Raw genomic sequence first — 21819 nt, forward strand, 5'->3', positions numbered from 1 at the left:
TACTAACCGCTTGCGCCAGGTTATCTGCATCAGATTATCATCTGCTCTGCTTTATCCTACGCTAATTTGCACTGCTCTTGGTAGATTGTGTTGGTCGTTCTGAAAATGTCTGCGTCTGTGTTCTTTAATTTACACATTGTCAGTAGATCAGCCGCAGAACTGTTATGAATGTGCGGTCTCACGCCAATTTGCCCTGTATTGTAAATCTGGCCTTTAGTATATTATGCACTTTTGGTTCTTAAGTATAATTAATCTTGTTTTAAGGATATATCTATAGTTTTACTGCAAACAAAAAAAAATTGACTGATTAAGTGATTTTTTTTTTTGCAGTCTTTACGATGTCAACTCTGTCCATAAATTCCCTATTATTGTAGATTCAAAGCCACCACTGACAAATTCCTGCAGCGTTTGATGATCCAGACAGTGCGCATGTCTGATGCTGGAGAATACTCTGTGGTTGCTGGTGCAAGCGTTTCCAAGGCAAACCTCATAGTGGAGGGCAAGGATGTCCGCATCTCTGAGCCTGCTGAGAAGGACATCACTGTAACTATCCTTTGTCTTATTACAGTCAGTTGTTAAATATTATCTATGTTCCATGGCGAGACCTTTTCTCTCTTTTTTCATGCTTTCCAGGTGGTTGAGAAACAGAGGGCTACATTTGAATTTGAAGTGAATGAGGATGACATTGAAGGCCGCTGGCTGAAAAATGGTGTAGAAATTCAATCTTTTGATGAGCGCTTCAACTATGTGACAGTTAGAAAGACACATCGCTTGACAATCACTGAAACTTACAGAAGTGATGCTGGAGAATACACTTTCATTGCAGGAAAGAACAGGAGCACAGTCAATCTGCATGTCCAGAGTGAGTGTACAGTTCGGATATCTATAAATATATATAAATAAATTAGTGCTGTCAAACGATTAATCGCGATTAATCACATCCAAAATAAAAGCATACACGCATATATTATGTAAATGAAAACTTTTATTTTGGATGCGATTAATCGTTTGACACCACTAAAATAAATGTTCAGTTTATTTATTATATAGTCTGCTGTTCAAAAGTTTGAGGTTGGTAACATTCTTCAAATCTTTTTTTGTTGTTGTTGCATTTATTTAATCAGAAATACAGTGAACATCAATATTATGAAATATTAAATTTAAACTGTTTTCTATTTTAACATGTTTTAAAATTTATTTTATTCATGTGGATAGCAAAGCTATTTTCAGCCATTACTCCAGTCTTCAGTGCGGCATGTTCCTTCAGAAATTATTCTAATATGCTGATTTAGTGCTCAAGTAACATTATCACAGTTGAAAACCGTTGTACTGCATAATACTTTTGTGGAAACCATCATACACATTTTCAAGATGCTTTGATAAATAGGAAGTTGTAAAGAACAGCATCTCTCTATAAAAAATGTAATGATGGAAAAGGCTTTTCTGTCACTTTTGATCAATTTAATGCACCCTGACCTCAAAACAAATGATTGGTAGTGTGTACAATACTTAGGCTAATCTGAATATATGTCTTTAACTCCTTCTGTCAATGACATACCAGTATATTCCAATTGCATTGTATAGCTGTAGCCCATATAATTTCAGCTGTGAAGTTAATTGGCTTTGTCTAATATGTGTCTCAATTTAATTCAGTCCCCGAGCCTCCTCAGATCATCAGGGACATGGAGCCCTTGTCTGTTGAGGCTGGCAAACCTGCACGTTTCTCTGTGGAAGTGACAGGAATTCCTCAGCCTCAGGTATCCTGGTATAAGAACTCTCAGGCACTGTCTTCTGGGTTCAAGTGTAAGTTCCTGAGGGAGGGAAATGAGCACACATTGCTGCTTATCGAAGTCTTCCCAGAGGATGCAGCTCAGTACACCTGTGAAGCTAAGAATGACTATGGAGTAGCCACAAGCTCTGCGTCACTTAATGTGGAAGGTGAGATCATTATCAAACTGTTGTTTAAAACCAGTATTAGGTACTAGTTTTACATTCTTTCATATTACCAACAGTTTAACACAAACATGATTTTTGCGAACAGTTTCAGAAGTGGTTTCTCCAGACACGGTGGCTCCAGTTTCTCCACCAGTAATTATTACCTCATTGCAAAATACCTCTGCTGAAGAGGGAGAATCAGCCAGATTCCAGTGCCGTGTCTCTGGAGATGGTAAGGCTCAACCCTGTGAATTAAAACAATTGTGGAAAATAGAATATGTTTAAAATTTTTAATAAGCATGTATATATTTTTGTGAAGTTAACAAGCTTTTGTTTGATTTATGCAGATCTGAAGATTACCTGGTACTTCAGAGATAAGGAAATTGTGCAGTCTGACAACTTCAGAATCTCTCAGTTTGATGATAGCTGCCAGCTTGAGATCTCCAGAGCATATGTTGCAGATGCAGGAGAATACACATGTGTTGCACGCAATTCTGGGGGAATGGTCTCTTGCTCTGCTGTTTTGAACGTCAATGGTATGTGCAAACTTTTAGGTTCCTTCTCTCCAGACAATGCCATCTTTTTCTTGTTGAACAACCAGATTTCTTTCTTTTTTTCTTTCTTTCTTTCTTTTGTTTTTTTAGCATGTTCCATTGCTTAATGCGGGTTTTAGATGTCATGCATGATCAGGTCATTAACTTGAAATACACTTTGGACAAACTGTTTCTCATAGGGATTTCATTATTATTATGGATTTCACGATTTCACGTTCCACTACCATCTATGATCTTACCAAGACCAGGACCCCATGATTCACTGTGCATGTCAAAGGCATAGTTTTTCATCAATATTTATAGATCATTCAAGCACAATGTAGAAGAAGTGTTAACAGATACAAACTGCCTCGCCTCTCTTTCATTATTGAGAGAACTAACCACAGACCATTAATAACCAAGCTATATTTTTTCAATGAATGGTTTTCCCTCACAGCAAATCCATATAAATAACATTTTGAATGGAAGGCGCATTTTGCTTTTCATCATCCTAATGAATTGTGAAAACTCCTCTATGAAATTCTGCCATCTTTCACTACCTTTCCCCTACAGTAATAATCTATTATTTTTTAAATTAAATGGCATTTTGACATTTATAAATGTCTAATGTTATTTTTTTTATCGCTCAGATCTCAGTGTGAGAACAGTAGGTAGGCAAAGTGTTTCGAGCACTGGATTGACTCATTCGGAGATGGTCTCCTCCCAGACCATGAGTGAGACCTATTCTTCCACTATGCAAACTTTTGAAAGTGTCTCTACGGTGATGATGTCCACAACATCTGTTAAAAGCATTGAGGTCCAACAAGTTACCTCTGTGGAAGAATATTCTACAAGCCCCACTCTGACCCTGAAAATGAATGATGTCATTGTCAGCCTGGGTGATGTGGCTCAGTTCAACTGTTCCTTCAGTGGACAACCATTTACTGAAATTATCTGGGATCATAATGGAAGGACAATAACAAATACAGAAAGGGTGCAGTATGTACAACAAGGCGGGCTCATTTCTCTCATCATACTCAATGTCCATCTTGGGGACCAGGGAAGTTACTGCTGTACTGTTAAAAATAGAAAAGGTGAAAATCGAACGTCTGCACAGCTCACAGTGGAAGGTGGTTATAGATTTCGTTTTGTCCTTGATGCTCATTTCATCCCATCTGCTTCCTGCTGGTGTTTTGTTATTCTAAAATATGTTTCATGTGATTATAACCAACTTAAATTTTTAATTCAATTTACAATGTAATATCCCATGTAATCAATTTTAATACTTTAAATAGTTTAATCCTTCACATGCTTGGCCTAACATCATCCTCCATCTTACTAACCTTTTTGTTCTTATCAATGCTAAAATATCTTGTTGAATTACTGAATAATCCCTAATAAATTTCCCTAACTTTATTCTCACTCAGCTAAAGAAGCGAACCCCAAAGAAACCCTCGTACCCTCCGATTCTATCAGTAAATCTTCTAAAACTGAAAATGAGTCAAGTAAAAAGGCCACTGACCAAGAAAAGCAGGAGTCCTTACAGAATGTTGGAGCCCTGACAACAAAGTGGCAGATAAGCCGACATTACTATCCTGATGTTATCCCTTTGTTGGAGCGTGACATTTATGATGCAATTCAGCCAGACTTTCTTGTGAAACTGTCCCCAGAATTCCTTGCCAAACAAAGAGAGAGTGTTTCTCTTTATTATGTAATCAAAGGAAGCCCCTCTCCATTCGTTCTATGGCTACACAACCAGTTGAATGTTGAAGAGCCAAGGTCATACTCCTTGAAACATGATGGGCCCTTGTGCTGCTTAAATATAAAGAATATTGGTTCTGAGCAAGGGGGCACACATTCTTGCAAAGTTATCAATGCTGCGGGAGACAAAACATGCAGCACTCATCTCAGAGTGAAGACAGGTTTGCATTTGCATGCTTTGGTCTTTACCACCTTTTATGTTAGCCCTGGGCGCACATTTATTTTTTTTACTCATATATCCATTATTTTAAGTAGAAAGAGGAAAAAGAATGTGACATCTCTCAAAAAAGGAAAAACAATCACAACATGCAACTGTTGTCTCTGTAGGAGTCTGACAGTGACTGCATTGGACACTTGTCATAGGTGTTCTACAAGGGAGATGTGGTCCATTTTCATTATGTTTGAAGGAGAAAATGGGTTTATAATAATAAGAATGCACAGATACTAAAATACTACCCAGATACCTTGCTGTCACATATGTAATATTTGTTTTTGTTTTTTCAGTGTCTAAAGTGGATGAGGAGGCCAGTTATGAAGAGGAAGCCAAAGGTAAATGAATAAATACGAATTATGATTTCTTATCTTTTGTTTAGTTCTTTTCATTTTATTGTGAGGCTTTTTTCTGTATATATTTCTGTAAAAAAATAATTTTCCATTATTATGAATCTACAGGTTTTTCCAGTCACTAACAGAGTATCTTGATGTATAATATTTAGTATATATTATGATATATATTATGCATTTGTTCAATTGTTATGATATTAGGTTATGTATTAATTGTATTGAACCATTGCATCATTTTTTTATTTAGTGTTTTCTACCTCGACTATATCAACTGAGGAGGATTCTTGCGCAACAAGTCTTCATCTAAAAGAAAAAAGCAAAACATTTGAACTCCAGCCAGACTGTAAATTATTTTCAGAGCCATTAGAGAAAAAGCCAGAAAAGCCAGTTTTTGTAACTAAATTCTCATCAGCAATTGCAACTGTTGGAAACACAGCTAAGTTTACTGTGATAGTTTCTGGATTTCCTAGGCCAGTTATTCAGTGGTATCACAATGGCCAATTGATACAGTCCTCATCTTTTTATACGTTTGTCCAAGAGAAGGAAGAACATAGTCTTTTCATTACTAACATTACCAAAGAGTTGGAAGGAGAGTATTCTTGCACTGCGAGCAACCGATTTGGCAAGTCAACATGTACATCGTATCTTCATGTAAAGGTGAAGGACATAAAGGAGCAGGAAAAGACTTTTGGGCAGCCTCCACATTTCATCAAAGCAATTGAGCATGTGAAGTATGCAGCCGGTAGCCATGCTCTCTTTGAATACACCGTAGCAGGGGTTCCACTTCCTGATGTTCAGTGGTACAGGGGCAGCAATCATATGCAGCCTAGTAAGTACTGCATCATTGTGAACAACACAGATGGGTCTGGCTATTTAAAGATATTAGGCATTCAGCAAAGCGACAGTGGTCTTTACTCTTGTAGAGCATCTAATCCTCTTGGAGAAACCTCTTGCAGTGCAGAACTCATTGTATTCTTGGAGACATCTTCTGAAGCCACTGAATCACGTTTGTATAGTGTCAGTCTTCCAGAACAAGTCAGGACTAGCCTTCAGCAGGGACACCAGATGGTTTACACCACTAGCACTGAAGACAGGCAAACTGTTACAAGTGAGCAGACCGATACCTTGCATGCTTTAGATATATCTGCAGCCACTGTGCACTTGGAGCAGGTAACTCGCCAAGCTACAGTGATTCAATCTCATGATGTACAGGAGAGAGTAAAAGTTGCCCCTGCCCAGCCAAAGCCAGTGGTGGCAACTCCCCTGAAACAGCTGCATATGGCTGCAATAACCTCTGCTGTTCAAGAAAAACAAGGCTTTACTGAGCAGCACTGTGATCAGATTGTTAGTCCAGAAGTACGAGAGCTTGAATTGAGTGTTGAGGAGCCCTCAAACTTTATGTCTGCCATTTCAGAGAGTTCTACACCTCTTAGCATAGTGAAAGCGAAGGATTTGATAAAAAGTGAAACAGAAAAGATACAAACAACTTCAGAGCCAAAGTTTATTGTTAGTGGTCCTCAAGTTGAAATTAAGTTACCAATTCTACAAGAAGAATGCACAAAAATTAAAAGTCCTGAAGAGGAGAAAAGCTACAGAGTTGCAGAAGGGGTTAAGTTATTGTATACTGCAATATCATCAGAAAATGTAGCACTTACAGAAGATCATATTTCAGAGCTAGCAACTGTTGAGTCCATTGAATGTTTAGCAGAAAAAGAACAAGCCAAACCAGTGCTTACATCAGTCAGTGAGACTAAGCACACTCTCTTAAAAGAAAACAACTTTGAAATGCATAGACCAGTCAAGGAAACTGCTCAGCTCTCTAAAGAACCAATATTAAAATCAGCCCTGGTTACTGAAGAAAAGAACAAGCTTCAAGCTGACAAAACCACTGGCATACCTATACTGGAGCATCCTTTTTCAGTCCATTCCCAAAAAGAAGAGGATCAGGTGCTTCATTTACAGCTTATAAGTGATCAAGACACTCTTCTGTCTGAGGGCAGATTTACTACTGAGAAGCCAGGTTTCGAGCAGGCGGATGTCAAGCATATGCCAATTCTTTTGCACACAGTTTCTTATGATGACCAGAAAACAGTTTTTTATGAACAGGCAACACGGTTAGCATCCAAGGATACCACAATTGTTATAAAGCCTAGAGAAGAGGTTCCTGCCCGAATACATCTTCACTCAGTGCAGTCGAAAACCACTTTATGTAAAGAAGGGTTACTTTCAGTCGAAAAGCCAGATGAACAGAAAGCCATCCAGAGACAAGAAAAAAAACGTAAATTGGTAGCCACTAAAGAAGAACGTGTAGAACTAACTTCGGATTATGCCAAAGGTCTTGATGTGAAGGTAGAAGGTCTTAAGATTGAGCACAAAACAGAACCCAGACCCTTGAGTGTTCTTCAGGTAGTCTCACAGACTGTTCCGCTTTCGAAGGAAAGGCCTCTGGTCAGTGAAGTCAAGCCGCATAGTGCAATTGTGCAGAAAGAGGATTGGTGGAATAACATGCATGCAGCATCTGTGTCAGAATCTCATTCAATAGAAGAGGGTCTCACAGACAGTTTCAAAGCAGCTGAGAAATTCACTTGCGAGACAGATGTAGAAACGAAAGTACCGGTTCAGTCTCTTCATGTAGAAGAAAAAGCCATATCAATAGAAACTTTTGTTTCTCTTGAAGCAGCAGAGCAAGACTTTGCAGTTCAGATCCAAGAAGGTCAGTCCGTAAGGCAGTCAGTACTCATGGAGGAAAAACATACTCTGACAGGTGAAATGTCTCATGGATTTACTAAATCAGAGGCAACTAAAATAAACATTACAACTCAGCCACTCGAACCTCTTTTAGTAAGTGAATCGCAGGAAAGCAAAACTCTTCCAAAGGAACTTACCTTTGTAATTCCTGTACCGAAATCACACAGCTTGGACATCAAACAACAGTTGGAAATGACACTTCGATGTGCTGTGGCTTGTGAGCAGTCTTTGCTTTTGGCAGATGTAGTGAAAAAGTTAGAAGTCGTAGAAGTAAAGGAGGTCAAGGTGCATATGGAACCGAAATACATGATGTTCACTTACCTTATAACAACAGCTGGTCCACCCATAGAAATTACAATTGCCTTCCAAGGTGAATATGCCCAGACAGCAACTCTTAAAAATGAGCTTCATGCAGCTTTCTACTCTATGCTTAATCAGGAGAAACCAGTCTTGACCTCCGAACAGTCAAACATCTTAAAACTTGATAGACCTGAGAGATTGCAGGTTAGCAAAGCCACTCCATATTCATTGTCCTCAGCAGTTTTAACAGAAAATGTTGAAGTGTTTGCAACACCCAAAATGCAGTCTGCTGCTCTGCAAAAAGAAGCTGAAGTCTCTTTCCAGTCTGCAATATCTCAAAAGAAAACTGCTATCCAGGAGTTAAGGGACCATGTGACTCAGAAGACTGTTGAATCCAAAATGGACATTTATAGTTTCGCTGAGACTGAACACAGGGAAATTAAAACCGTTTCAGCTGAACATTATGAGAGAGTTGTGTGTGTTTCAGATATTACAGTTGATGCCCCTCACAGGCAAGTCACTGTAGAAGAGCCAATGGATGTTCTTATTCAAGAAGACAAACGAGAGGAAGTTTTAACAGAGGACGTTTTGACTAAGCATTTGACAGAAAAGCTCTTTTTTGAAATACTATTAAAAGACATAACTGCAGAGGAGAATTCCAAGGTTACATTGTCTGTGAGAGTAAAAGGTGTAAAAAGTGTAAACTGGCTTTTCAATGGAGTATTGATCAAATCTGGCAAAGAGTTCAAATGTTTAAAGGATCATGAATCTTACACACTAGTAATCACCAAAGTTATCAAGATGAAACATGAAGGTGAATATACCTGTGAGGCTGTGAGTGAAGCTGGCAAGATATCATCATCATCAAGGCTCACTGTTGTCTCAAGAGGTTGGACTGTGTGGATTTTGTCAGCTTACAAGAGATAGATAATTCTTAACAATTCAACTCAGACCATCACTAATTAACTAGTAGGCAGCTGCTACATCATCTTCCCATTAGTTCACCATTTATTTAAGAATTCTTTTCAAAAATACATTTTGTGTGCTAAACATCTTTCCACTCTCTTTCAAAATAATGGCACATTTTTCATCTTCTTCTGAGTTCTTCAAGCATGACCATGTCATGTGTGACTCTTCATCACCCTAACGCTAACGCTCACATCACTTTTTTCATGTCATCCCAAGATTACTGTTACCCTTCCTTTCCATCTGATATGTCACTCAAATCAGTTGTCATAATGTTGCCAATGTAATAATGTTTTGTATTTTTTCTCCTTGCACGTTTCAGCGCCTCCAGTTTTCAAGAAGAAGATTTGTGACATGCAGAGCAACATCGGCAGCCCAGTGAAGTTTGAATGTGAAATTGAAGAGACACCCAATGTGACCTTTAAGTGGTTCAAGTCTGGCTCAGAGATTAGACAGAGTGACAAATTCAGGATCATCAGCAGGCAAAGTACATCATCTCTAGAACTCCTCAACCCAACAAAGGATGACGTTGGTGAATACAGCTGTCGCGCTTCAAACAAGCACGGTAGTGACACCTGTTCTGCTAACCTGAGCTTCACTGGTGAGTAGCTGGTTTTGAATTTATATGCTTTGCTTTACCTGCTGGCAACTCTTTAACAAAGGTTACTGATTTTCAAGGTTTCAGTGTTTTTTTTTTCATCCTTTACATCCAATCTGCACTCTTCTGATTGACAGAGTTGTGTATGTTTTGTAATGCTATATAAATATATGTTGCATCTTATATTGTGTGTAGTGGTTATGAAATTTCTGAAGACAGAAATGTCAAATCTTTTAAGCTCTTCCTCTTAATGTTATTCTTTATATTCTCTCTTTTTTTAATTAATACAATTAATCCTCCTGGGATCAGTGCTACCTGTCTTTGTAACCATGTCTGAACCAGAGACTTGGAAATTTATGTGATAGTTTTATGATCTTTCCTTTATATTTTTTTCCATATTCATTTTACTAAAATGAGTACAAATGCTCTCTTCTGATTCAGTTCAGATATTTTGTACAGATATTATATACAGGTTACAAAATGTTTTTGGTGGCCTTATGTGGTAGAGATAGCTGATATAGACAAACTCAGATTGATTCCATTTCAAAAATGGATATTCAATTGTCTATTGAGTACATATTGGATTATAATTTTGGGAATTCATCTATTTCAGTCATGTGACGTTTTCCAGCTCATCCACCATGTTTATGACCATCAGTGGGGAAGAAAAAAAAAACTTGATCACTGAATTTGACCTTTAACAATCCCAGAAGCACAGACCATATCCAATTCAACGCTGTATAGCTGTGCTCTCTGTATGCTGGAGCTATATATTGAGATGGATTGTGGATAAAAATGTTTATAATATATATAAATGTTCTGTCAATGATTGTTAGATGTAGTTGAGTCTGTGCTAACTTGAGATCTGTAAAAATGTGTTCTGGGATCTGGGTATAGATCAAATCCAGTAATTGATGTTTTTTTTCTTGGTATCACTGTTCATGTGTTTTTATATTGACTGCCGTAACTTCTCTCTGTGGGTGGTCATAAATAAGAAGGATGAGCAGAAAAACCAACACTATGATTAAGGACGCAAGGAAGATTCATAACATAGTTGGCTTTCAAAAATGGCAAGACTAATCTAGAAGATAGTGAAAGATATTGCTTTGCTTGTAAGGTAGGGACAAAACCACTTTTCTTTGGTGACAGAATATGGCAAGTCCTTTTTAGAAAATGTGACCCAAGTGATAAATGTTCTGTGTTAGTTGATTTATGATGTGCTTTAGTGTATGTGTGAGTATGTGTACGGTGTACGGATGATAAAAATGCGGGTTATTCAGCACTTACCACCTACCCACAAAAGTATTTCCACACACCTTGCATTTCTTAGAATTGTGATGGTTTGTTTATGACTTGTCAAGGTCTTTGGTTAAATGGTTAAAGCAGGCATATCTGTACAACCACGCTGCAATAATGTCCACTTATCTGTACAACTGCACTATATAAAGGAGGCATAGTGAGGGATGGCCCCCCAAAATATAATATATATTTTTCTATTAGACAGTGGAAATGAAGCTGGTCTAGTGTTCCATTACTAGGTCGGCTATGAAAGGTTGTTATAGTTATTGTTACTAAAACGATCAATACTATTGAGTTCATGACTATGGTTATGCTGAAATCCATTTAATTTTTATTCTCAGAATCCCCACCCATCACTAAAGAATTACCTATGCTGGATGTAGTGAAGGTGACCGGTGCTTTATTTGGGAGTGAGCTCATTGGTACTGCCCCATTTGAAATAAACTTGTTGAAGAATAAGAGACATGCCAATTCTGACAAAACCATTTTTGAAGATTTAATTGAATATTTGGATACACATGCATTTGAAAGTTCAGATGTTGGGGAGTACCAATGTTGCCTATCAAACGAAGTTGGAAAAATCACCTCAAAATCAATTGCTATGATAAGAGGTTAGTATGCTTGAGAAAGACAAGAAAAGAATAATACCTGCAGGTTCCCAGCACTAACAGGTGTGTTACTAACAGGCAGCGCGGGCTACAATGGCTAGCTAAAACTGTTAACAATGCTTTCAAAATTAAGCAGTTGCTGTTGCCATTACTTATATGATTCAGTTCTAATCTTTCAAGGTTGACCTGCAATATCAACATTTTTAAAAGACTTTAATCAAAAAGAAAAACACCAGTGCAATACAATTAAAGGTAAAAGTACAGTACAACTTCTACAATTTCTGACTTTTTACATAGCTTTATATCGTATAAGGAAATGCTGATCACTCATACAACCTGCAAGTTCATTCTTGAGAACACAAACACACCAAATAATTGAAATAACTCTCACTGGTTTTATTAAACATTTTTTTCTATGTTCAGAAAATTGATGATCAAGAACTGACTGCATTAAGGTTTTTATTTTTTCACTGGATTATATGGGATTATTCTCTTCACTTCTTGATTGTTCTTCTGGCTTTGAATTTCCAAAAAGGCCGGTTGGTTTCCATACACCGATTCTTTGTCATAGAATCCACTCTTTACATACCTTACGATGAGACTGTGCGTTGGTATTGAATTATGCTGGAATAATTGGTTGTTCCACTTCTCTTGTTGTTAAAAGTTGGCAAAAGGATGCAGGATCTTGAGATAGTTGAACATGTTTTTTGCACTCTTTTAGATTGGACTGTGTTTTGCACACCTTTTCTATATTGGACAAAAATGCATTCTGCATTTTGAAGATCAAAGAAAAAATTATTGAAGAAAAAATGCATTTTGAAGATCAAATCTTATATTTTTTGATTCATGTTTGCTGTTGTCGAGTGATACAGTGCCTTCACATATCCCGTGTTTGTTATGTAATTGTAACTAAGGTTGTTTGGTTTAAGTTCGTTTTCTCTTCATCCGGATGTATTTGCCCTGCTTCATCTTCTTGTTGTGGATGTCAGAAACTATGGATTTTTTTTACTGGTTAAAGAATAATGAATCTCTTGACAATGGTTGCTAGTAAAATTGAATGCAAAACATCACTCTTGGAAAATGGTAAAGAAACAATGAACAAACTCTGCATCTTCTTAAAATCTTCTTATTCGAATCGGAACCACATGCCTTTCTGAAGAATATACCCAATTTCTTTGAAAAGGTGGTGAAATGGAAGAGGTTCAAGAGAAGTCTTGTGTTTGGAAGAAACTGAAAAGCGAGAGCAACTGCAACATTCTTCAAAAAGGACACATTCCATTCCATGTTCAGTCATTCTTTAAAGGATGAACGAGTGAAGGATGGCATACAATTTGTGACATTTTTACTGGAATACTGAAATTTCTTGTTTCTTGGATTCTGCAATGAAATAACCAGTCTAATAACTCTTGTTGGTCCTCAGTGTTTTACCTCTTACATGGAATGCAGAATTATGTAACAATGAAATGGCTGAGTAATGGAAAACAAATTTTTCCTTTTTTTAGAAAACTATTTTTGCAGATAATTCCGCAGTCTTGCAATACCTACATGAACAATACAGATACGGATGTCAGTATTATTGCAAAAATGTGTAATTCTTTAAATCAGATGCTGTTTACTGTGTTCTACATGGATTTCAGTTATTACTGCTATATTTAAATAACTTAGACTCTTAGAACTTAGACAGACCTGGAAATGACTCTTCTCTAATATTTAGGCCTATATATATTTTCCTGGACTAAAGCTTTTCAATCCTCTTCACCTCAGAGCCTGCCCACTTTGTGAAGAAGTTGACAGACCTATCTATTCCAATGAGCAAAAAACTAAGGCTTGAATGCACATTTACCGGAGCTCCAAAAATGTTTATCACGTGGTACAAGGATGGCAAACAGCTCTATGCTTCATATCGATGCAACACCAAAGTTACATCAAACTCCTGTATCCTGGAGTGTCTGCATGAGTGCAACAATGAGACTACAGGAAGATACTCGTGTGAAGTTTCAAACGTTTATGGGACGGATATATGTCATGCACAAGTAGTAGCAGTTACAGGTTTGTAATTTTTACTAGTCTCTTGCTTGCCCATTTTTCAAAGTTCCATACCCATGGATTTTGCCCATGGATATAAAAGGAATAGTTTGGTTGGTTTTGCAGCTTTGGACTGCATGTCACCTGGAATGGTGTAATTTTTGTTCATCAAAGTCTTTTTTGTTAAATTATTCAATTTTCAGTTAAATAATTTCTCAGTTTAAATGAAAGATATCAGTAATTAAAAACGCACAACTGGAAATGACACTTCTCTAATATGTAGGCCTACGGTATATATATTTTCATGGAGTAAAGCTTTTCAATCCTCTTCAACTCAGAACCTGCCCGCTTTGTGAAGAAGTTGACGGATCTCTCTATTCCAATGAGCAAAAAACTAAGGCTTGAATGCACATTTACCGGAGCTCCAAAAATGTTTATCACGTGGTACAAGGATGGCAAACAGCTCTATGCTTCATATCGATACAACACCAAAGTTACATCAAATTCCTGTATCCTGGAGTGTCTGCATGAGTGCAACAATGAGACTACAGGAAGATACTCGTGTGAAGTTTCAAACGTTTATGGGACGGATATATGTCATGCACAAGTAGTAGCAGTTACAGGTTTGTAATTTTTACTCGTCTCTTGCCTGCCCATTTTTCAAAGTTCCATACCCATGGATTTTGCCCATGGATATAAAAGGAATAGTTTGGTTGGTTTTGAGCTTTGGACCGCATGTCACCTGGAATGGTGTAATTTTTTGTTCATTATGAAGTTTTTTTTTTGTACCATTATTAAAATATTCTATTTGGGCTTCTTAGTTTAAGTTTAGTTTAGTGAAAGATTCCAGTAACTATAAACGCAGAACTGGAATAGGCACTTCTCTAATATAAAGGCCTATATATATTTTCCTGGACTAAAGCTTTTCAGTCCTCTTCACCTCAGAACCTGCCTGCTTTGTGAAGAAGTTGACAGATCTCCTTATTCCAAATAAACAAAAAACTAAGACTTGAATGCACATTTACTGGAGCTTCAAAAATGTTTGTCACTTGGTACAAGGATGGCAAACAGCTCTATGCTTCATATCGATGCAACACCAAAGTTACATCAAATTTCTGTATTCTGGAGTGTCTGCATGAGTGCAACAATGAGACTACAGGAAAATACTCATGTGAAGTTTCAAACATTTATGGAATGGATACAAGTCATGCACAAGTAGTGGCAGTTACAAGTTTGTAATTTGCACTGGACTCTTGCCTGCCTGTCTCCCAAAGTTCCATACCCATGGATATAAAATAAATAGTTTGATATTGCAGCGTTGGACCGCATTTCACCTGGAATGGTGAAATCATGGTTTTTTGGTCATCATGTTTTTTTTGGGGTTTGCAACAATATGATGTGCTGCTGTGACATTTTGCACGTTCATTGAAGTGGCTCAAGCATCTTAAATGAAGTCTATTTTGTTCTATATCAAGGATGCGATGGGAGCTGGCATGTTTTTGAGTGCTTGTTGTTGTGGGATATTGATCAACTTGAGTTTGCATCTGCAAATTTCCTGAGGCACGCTTGGAAGATACTGCATACTTCAACAGACTTGAAGAGTTGTTTCTAAAGTACAATCCGCATGTTTTAAAGGTTGATATGTTGCCTGTTTGTATAGTTCTTGTCGTTTTTAAGAAAATAATTTAAATGGATCTGATGATGTTCTTCTTAGAGCCTGCCCGCTTTGTGAAGAGGTTGACAGACATGGCTATTCCACTCAGTCAGAAACTGAGACTTCAGTGTACATTCACTGGAGCACCGAAGATGTTTGTCACATGGTACAAAGATGGAAAGCAACTGTACACCTCATACAGATACAACACAAGGATCATTGACAACACTTGCATCTTGGAATGCCTCCACGAATCTAACAATGAAACACCCGGAAAATACTCTTGTGAAGTATCAAATTCCTTTGGCACTGATATCTGTCATGCCAATATAACTACAGTTACAGGTTCATATGCCATCCTAGTTGACGTATTTACAGATATTTTTAATGTTTTGGCAGACATTGCTTAAAAATAATTTCGTTAATTTCTTGTTCTCAGAACCTGCCCGTTTTGAACAGAAGCTTAAGGACAAAAAAGTTGCCATGAGCAAAAAACTGAAGCTTGAGAGCACATTTACTGGAGCTCCTAAAATCTTTGTCACCTGGTACAAGGACGGCAAACAAATATATGCCTCTTACAGATACAATACTCAAGTTGTTGGAAACACCTGCACTCTAGAATGTCTACATGAATGCACAAAAGACACTCCTGGTATATACTCCTGTGCGGTGTCCAATTCTTATGGAAGTGATATCTGTCATGCTGAAGTGACCACCGTTTCTGGTTAGTACGCCTTTAGAGGCTCTTTATCCTAAAATTAGTGTTGGATGGAATTCTAGTTGATTCTCTAACCGAAGCCAGTGATTTGCAAGCATATTGATGATGCTCATCCAATATTGTTCCTCTTAGGACCTGCTCATTTTATGAAGAAGCTCACAAACCAGACTGTTCAGTGGGGACAAAAGTTGAGACTTGAATGCTCCTTCACAGGAATTGAAAAACTGTTTGTCACATGGTACAAGGATGACAAACAGGTCTATGCTTCATATAGATGCAACACAAAAGTAATTGGAAAAACTTGCATTTTGGAATATCTCCATGAGTGTGATGAGGATACTCCTGGAAAATATTCTTGTGAGGTTACAAATGAAGATGGATCAGATATTTGTCATGCGCTGGTCACCCTTGCGACAGGTTAGTTAACTGTAGTTAACTGTAATTTGAGTGAATTTGCAGATCAACCAACATTTCCATTCTTTCCATACGTTCCAATGCACTCCGTTTCTTTAATCTCAAAAGAGATCATCTTTCTCTAGATAAACTGCTAGAATTCATGAAACATGAAACACTGCCAGCATTTACAAAGGAAATATCATTACAAATTAAAAAAAAAAAGCAATTAGAGTATTTTATAGAAAAAAAACAGTAAATAAGCTCAAACTTAAAATTCAATGTAGAGTACACAGCGACTTTTGCTAGAATTCATGAAACATGAAACACTGCCAGCATTAAAAAGGAAATATCATTACAAATTTAAAAAAAAAAGCAATTAGAGTATTTTATAGAAAAAAAACAGTAAATAAGCTCAAACTTAAAATTCAATGTAGAGTACACAGCGACTTTTCAACAAGAGCACTGGTGCAAAATAGCCAAATGTAAACTATTGTTATTTTTTTAAAATATTGTTATTATTTATATATGATTATGTTTAGCAATGTTCATAATTAGCTTTTATTTTTATACTTCTTAATATTCATTTTAATTTTAGTTTTAATAATTGTGTTTTGTGCTTGTCATTTTTTGTGCTTTGTTAGTTTTTGTTTGTTACTTAAAAGTTATTTTAGATTTAGTTTTAGGTAGTGCTGGGTGGTATACCGGTTCATACCGAATACCGTTGTTTAGCACTAGTTTTAGGTTTAGTTTACCTCTTTATGTTCATAATTCAAATTTCACCTAATATTTATATTTTATTTTATTTTATTTTAGCTTGATTTCAATTAACAAAATTATTTTAATCATTCTAGTTTTGGTTAACAGTAACAACACTAACGTGAGAAACACTGTAGCAAAAATGCATTAAATTAAGCATTAAATACAGTTGTGGCTGCATAATGTAGTACACAGCTTACACTTCAGGCTTACATTTCATGTTAACTCTATAATATCACATTTAACAGACCTTGAGTAGTCTAATAAGACACTTTAGTCTCCTTTTCTGCTATAGATTTTTTGTACTTTTTATTTCTAAAAGTTAGATTGGAAGGTTAGATTGGAAGTGCCACAGGCAGGGGCATTGCAGAAATGAATCGTTTGGTCAAAGGATTGAGAAGACTAATACGAGAGACTGCAAAATTGAAAGTGTGGATAAAACTGCACGCCTAGCTATTCTGAAAGCCGAAAAGACAGATGCTTGTCTTGCCATGCAAGCAAAGAACTTGATTTTTAAAAAAAGAAAACAACAACACACGAGTTTCATTAAACCGTTTATGATATGTATTTTGATTATATATGTGACCTTGTGTGTGTAATGTGTTTTGTTTTCAGAGCGCAAAATTCCACCAACTTTCACTAAGAAACCCTCCGAGCACATTGAGGATGCCGAGGGAAAATTGGTGAAGCTTGAGGGTCGAGTATCTGGGTCACAGCCTCTATCTGTTAGCTGGTATAAAGACAATAGAGAAATCGACACTTCTGACATCTATGACATTTCCTTCAAGAGCAACACGGCTGTGATGTGTCTCAAGAAAGCCACAGTCACAAACAGTGGTGTTTATACATGCAGCGCTTCTAATGAAGCTGGCACTGTCTCCTTCCAGGTGGTGGTTAACATCACAGGTAGTAAATATTATCTTACTGCATGATTTCTTATTTCTCACTTGTCAAATTCCCTTTTCTTCTTTGCATGTTAGTTTCTGGTAATTCTGTTTCTGTGATGTGTATTACATTCCACTTTCTGTTGTACTGCATAAACGTGACCTCCCCTACTTTTCACTGAAAAGCATAGGTAAACATACTATAACGGTTCACTTTTTTAATATCTAGAACAAAAAAGGCCACCGACTTTTGACATTCCCCTTAAACAAGTGACAGTGAGTGAGGGAGAAAGGCTAAACCTTAGCTGCCATGTCTGCGGGTCTCCCCCAATGAAGATTCAGTGGATGAAGGACAGAAGGGAGGTCACATCCTCTGCTAACACCGAGATGATATTTGTGGATGGCACAGCCACCCTGGAGATAAACCAGACATCCAAAACTGATGCAGGAGATTATCTGTGCAAAGCAACCAACAGTGCTGGTAGTGAATTCTCCAAGACCAAAGTCACAATCAAAGGTAATTAGAATGCTATTGTAAATCTAACTTTTCTGTAATAATCATAATCAGTGCATATTTCAATGCAGCTAAATTAAAAATATAGCATGTAATAACCAAACTTATTCTTGGTTTGAATTCACATTTAATTAGTTTCTTTGTTTAATGTTCTACTTTTGGGTGTTATATTCTCAACTTTTCTAACAGTACCAAGTAGAGTTTAAGCTAATGTATGAATTTCTTATTTCATTGTCATGTGTTTCAGCATCTTTACCATCTTAATGATTTCCACATCTTGTTTTGTTTGCTCCTTAAGTGCGTTGGATCCATCTGATCTTGCTGCTTCTCACAAAGTTTTACATTTTTCATAGTGCACCACTAAGTTGCAGTGTTTTGCTGTGATCTTGATAATATTTTAAGAACATTTGTTTTCACATGCATATTTATTCTTGATTCACCAAGGATCTTTTTAGACATGCATTTTATCTGAACAGCAATGCTTAAGGCACCGACGCTTAGACTTACATAAATTGCTAACTAAGGTGCCCGAGTTTGAACTGTGAGCTTTATTATTTTTGTTAGTGGAGAGTTTTTGACAGTCTAAAGCATATGCACTAAACTTGTTAAAATGCTGAGATGTGCCTAGTATTCTTATCTAGATTTCAATCCATTTTTATAAGTTACTTAATCTGTTGTTACATTGTCGGTTTTAACTCAGATAAAGCAGGTGCAGCACCTGCAACAGCACCGGCAGCCCCCACAGCACCTCAAACAGTTAAAAAACGGGATAACTTGTTCTTCATTGAGGAGCCCAAGAGCATTCATGTTGTTGAGAGTAAGTTGCTGCGTTCTGCTGAACAGTGTAGATATGTCTTTTTATGATTAGTGTTAAATTTTGAATTACATGATGGAATCGCATCATATTCTGGATTACAGAGGGTACAGCTACCTTCATTGCTAAAGCTGGTGGTGATCCCATTCCCAATGTGAAATGGATGAAGGGCAAATGGAGACAAATGACTCATGGTGGTCGCGTCAACATTCAACAAAAAGGCCAAGAGGCCAAGCTAGAGATCAAAGAGGTGACCAAATCTGACTCTGGTCAGTACAGATGTGTTGCTTCAAACAAACATGGAGAAATTGAGTGCAGCACGGACTTGAATATTAATGAGAAGAAAGAGTCTGGACCAGAGGTGGTCAAACTGAAGAAGTGAGTCAGAAAATGTGGTTTTCCTTGGAAAAGCTCAAAATCACAATTCTGAAATGATTATAACCTTGCACTCTTTTTTTGATACGTTCAGGACTCCATCAAAGCAGAAAAGTCCAAAGGAAGACAAAGACATTGACATTGTTGAGTTGCTAAGAAATGTAGATCCAAAAGAGTATGAGAAATATGCTTGCATGTATGGAATCACAGACTTCCGGGGTCTCCTTCAAGCTATTGAGTTTCTGAAGAAGGAGAAGGGTGAAGAAAGTGGAAGACCGGTAGCTAAATCTATATTGTTTTGTCTTAATAGCTGATCAAAATCTTACGTTTTCCTACACCTTATTGAGATAGAAATCTACAACAAATAGCCTTAATCAGTGCCCTTGTTTTCTGAATCAGGAAAGTGAACATGGAAGAGAATATGATGAGGATTTGGCTAAGCTTGTGTCTGATTTGCAGAGGCGAATGGAACACAGTGAAGTATGTTCCTTCTTTGGGAAGTTGAAGAACCACTGCTTCAATTTTCAGACATATTTTAATTTGGATGCATATGCTAATCAGATGCATGTTGATGACCTAAATGTATGAATGTTTTGTTTTTGCAGCCTGTTACCCTGCTTAAAGACATCACAGATCAGACAACGCAAGTTAACAAAGAGGCAGTGTTTGAGTGTGAAATTAAAATCAACTATCCAGAAATTACACTGTCTTGGTATAAAGATACACAGAAGCTAGAAACTAGTGATAAATATGACATTAAACTCGTGGACGACTGTCAGATATTGAAGATCAAGAACTGTCAGACCAGTGACCAGGGAAATTACCGTGTCGTTTGTGGGCCACATATATCCAGTGCCAAACTGACAGTGTTGGGTAAGTCGATTTTAAAGACCTTGTATTCTGCATTCAAATACCATTTTTGTGCCTATAATAAATTGAGGCACATTACCTCAATATTCTACAGAGAGTCAAGATCATGTGCAGAAACCATCATCTGGTAAGAGGGTAGAATTGCATTGTAGTGGAGTGCTTATTGACACATATTATAGATTTATGTCTTATACCATATTCACTTCAATTAAATGATCAGAATGAGAAGGAGGGCCACATAAATTGCCCAATCATGTAAGGAAATTACTAACCTCTTCTTGTTTCTCTACCTACTAGCAAATGCTAAGCATCTTTTTATTTTTCCTCTTAGTGCTTTAAAATTGTTTGGCTATAGTGGTGTTGATTGTGTACCAACAAAGTGTTGGATTAAACAAAAAGTGTGTGCGTTTGAAAGCACATTTACATTTCTTCTTATTTCTTTCCTCTTTTCCTTTTTTAATTATTATTTTTATTTATTTAATTTGAAAACAGTGACATTTTGAGATAATTAACCATTCCAATATGTTTATGTTATTTCTAGCTGATCAAATTCAATTCACCAAGCGCATTCAAAATATTGAGGTGAATGAGCGTCAGTCTGCCACTTTTGAGTGCGAGTTGTCTTTTGACAATGCGGTCGTCACCTGGTATAAAGATGCATGGGAGCTTAAAGAAAGCCCAAAATATACCTTCAAGTGTGAGGGACAAAGGCACTTTATGATCATCCATAACGTTACGTCTGACGATGAAGGTGTGTACATTAGTCCTAATGTATTACTTAGTGGCTTAAATATAGAATTAAGCAGATTTAAACTAAATTAACTTCACTGGAAATCTTTTAGGCGTGTACTCTGTGATCGCGCGCCTGGAGCCTGTTGGTGAAACTAAAAGTACAGCTGAGCTTTATCTGTCAGGAAAAGGTAAAATCTACAGCAGCATCACTTTGTTGCTTGTTTACTAGAGTTTAGTCAACAGCAATTATATTTTATCTTCTTTTGCAGAATTTGAAATAAGAACATGTTCTTTTGGTAAGTGGTTTGTTATGCACTAAATAATTTCTGAGAATTAACCATCTCTAATTTACTCCTCAGTCCCCTACCCCAACTAATTTCTTTACAAATTCTGCAAAATGTAAAAGCAAACTTTATTCAATGAAACCATTAAATAATAATAATAATAAATTAATTAATAAATTAAATTAATCTCAACCTGTCCAGATGTTCTAGATACATCGATGCATGTGCCAGATGTGTCATCTGTGATTAGTTTTAAAGGTAAGACTACAACAAATAAAGAAATGTATAAATAGAAGACCATAATGTCCTATAGTTTCATTTTAACTTACCTGTTACCTTTTGATTAAAAGAAGAATCTTCAGAATTTCATTATGAAGAGAAGTTTGAAATAACAGGTACTATTTCAAATTAAAATTTATGTGTAATGTTTCTTAACCTTTAATATGTAAACTTGGTGAGTACATTAAATACACTAAAAGACTAAA

At 36.8% G+C, this 21819-nt stretch overlaps 1 protein-coding gene across 1 annotated transcript in view; it reads left to right on the plus strand.

The window, feature by feature from the left end:
• The window catches only part of LOC107716993 (titin-like), a 161854-nt gene that overhangs the window by 39738 nt on the left and 100297 nt on the right, over positions 1–21819 (plus strand). Inside the window, 30 exon segments of the mRNA XM_016523634.1 lie at positions 375–543; positions 634–862; positions 1654–1938; positions 2042–2167; positions 2283–2471; positions 3119–3598; positions 3896–4390; positions 4734–4778; positions 5041–8730; positions 9130–9408; positions 13071–13361; positions 13676–13960; positions 14283–14326; positions 14328–14568; positions 15052–15336; positions 15431–15715; positions 15842–16126; positions 17477–17767; positions 17975–18262; positions 18960–19076; positions 19178–19451; positions 19543–19726; positions 19848–19928; positions 20054–20321; positions 20413–20445; positions 20860–21069; positions 21161–21238; positions 21320–21346; positions 21536–21592; positions 21685–21729. Of these exon segments, the coding sequence (XP_016379120.1) occupies positions 375–543; positions 634–862; positions 1654–1938; positions 2042–2167; positions 2283–2471; positions 3119–3598; positions 3896–4390; positions 4734–4778; positions 5041–8730; positions 9130–9408; positions 13071–13361; positions 13676–13960; positions 14283–14326; positions 14328–14568; positions 15052–15336; positions 15431–15715; positions 15842–16126; positions 17477–17767; positions 17975–18262; positions 18960–19076; positions 19178–19451; positions 19543–19726; positions 19848–19928; positions 20054–20321; positions 20413–20445; positions 20860–21069; positions 21161–21238; positions 21320–21346; positions 21536–21592; positions 21685–21729 (9656 nt within the window).

The sequence above is a fragment of the Sinocyclocheilus rhinocerous genome, unplaced genomic scaffold (assembly GCF_001515625.1).
Source record: "Sinocyclocheilus rhinocerous isolate Xijiao unplaced genomic scaffold, SAMN03320098_v1.1 scaffold1802, whole genome shotgun sequence".
Lineage (NCBI taxonomy): Eukaryota > Metazoa > Chordata > Actinopteri > Cypriniformes > Cyprinidae > Sinocyclocheilus > Sinocyclocheilus rhinocerous.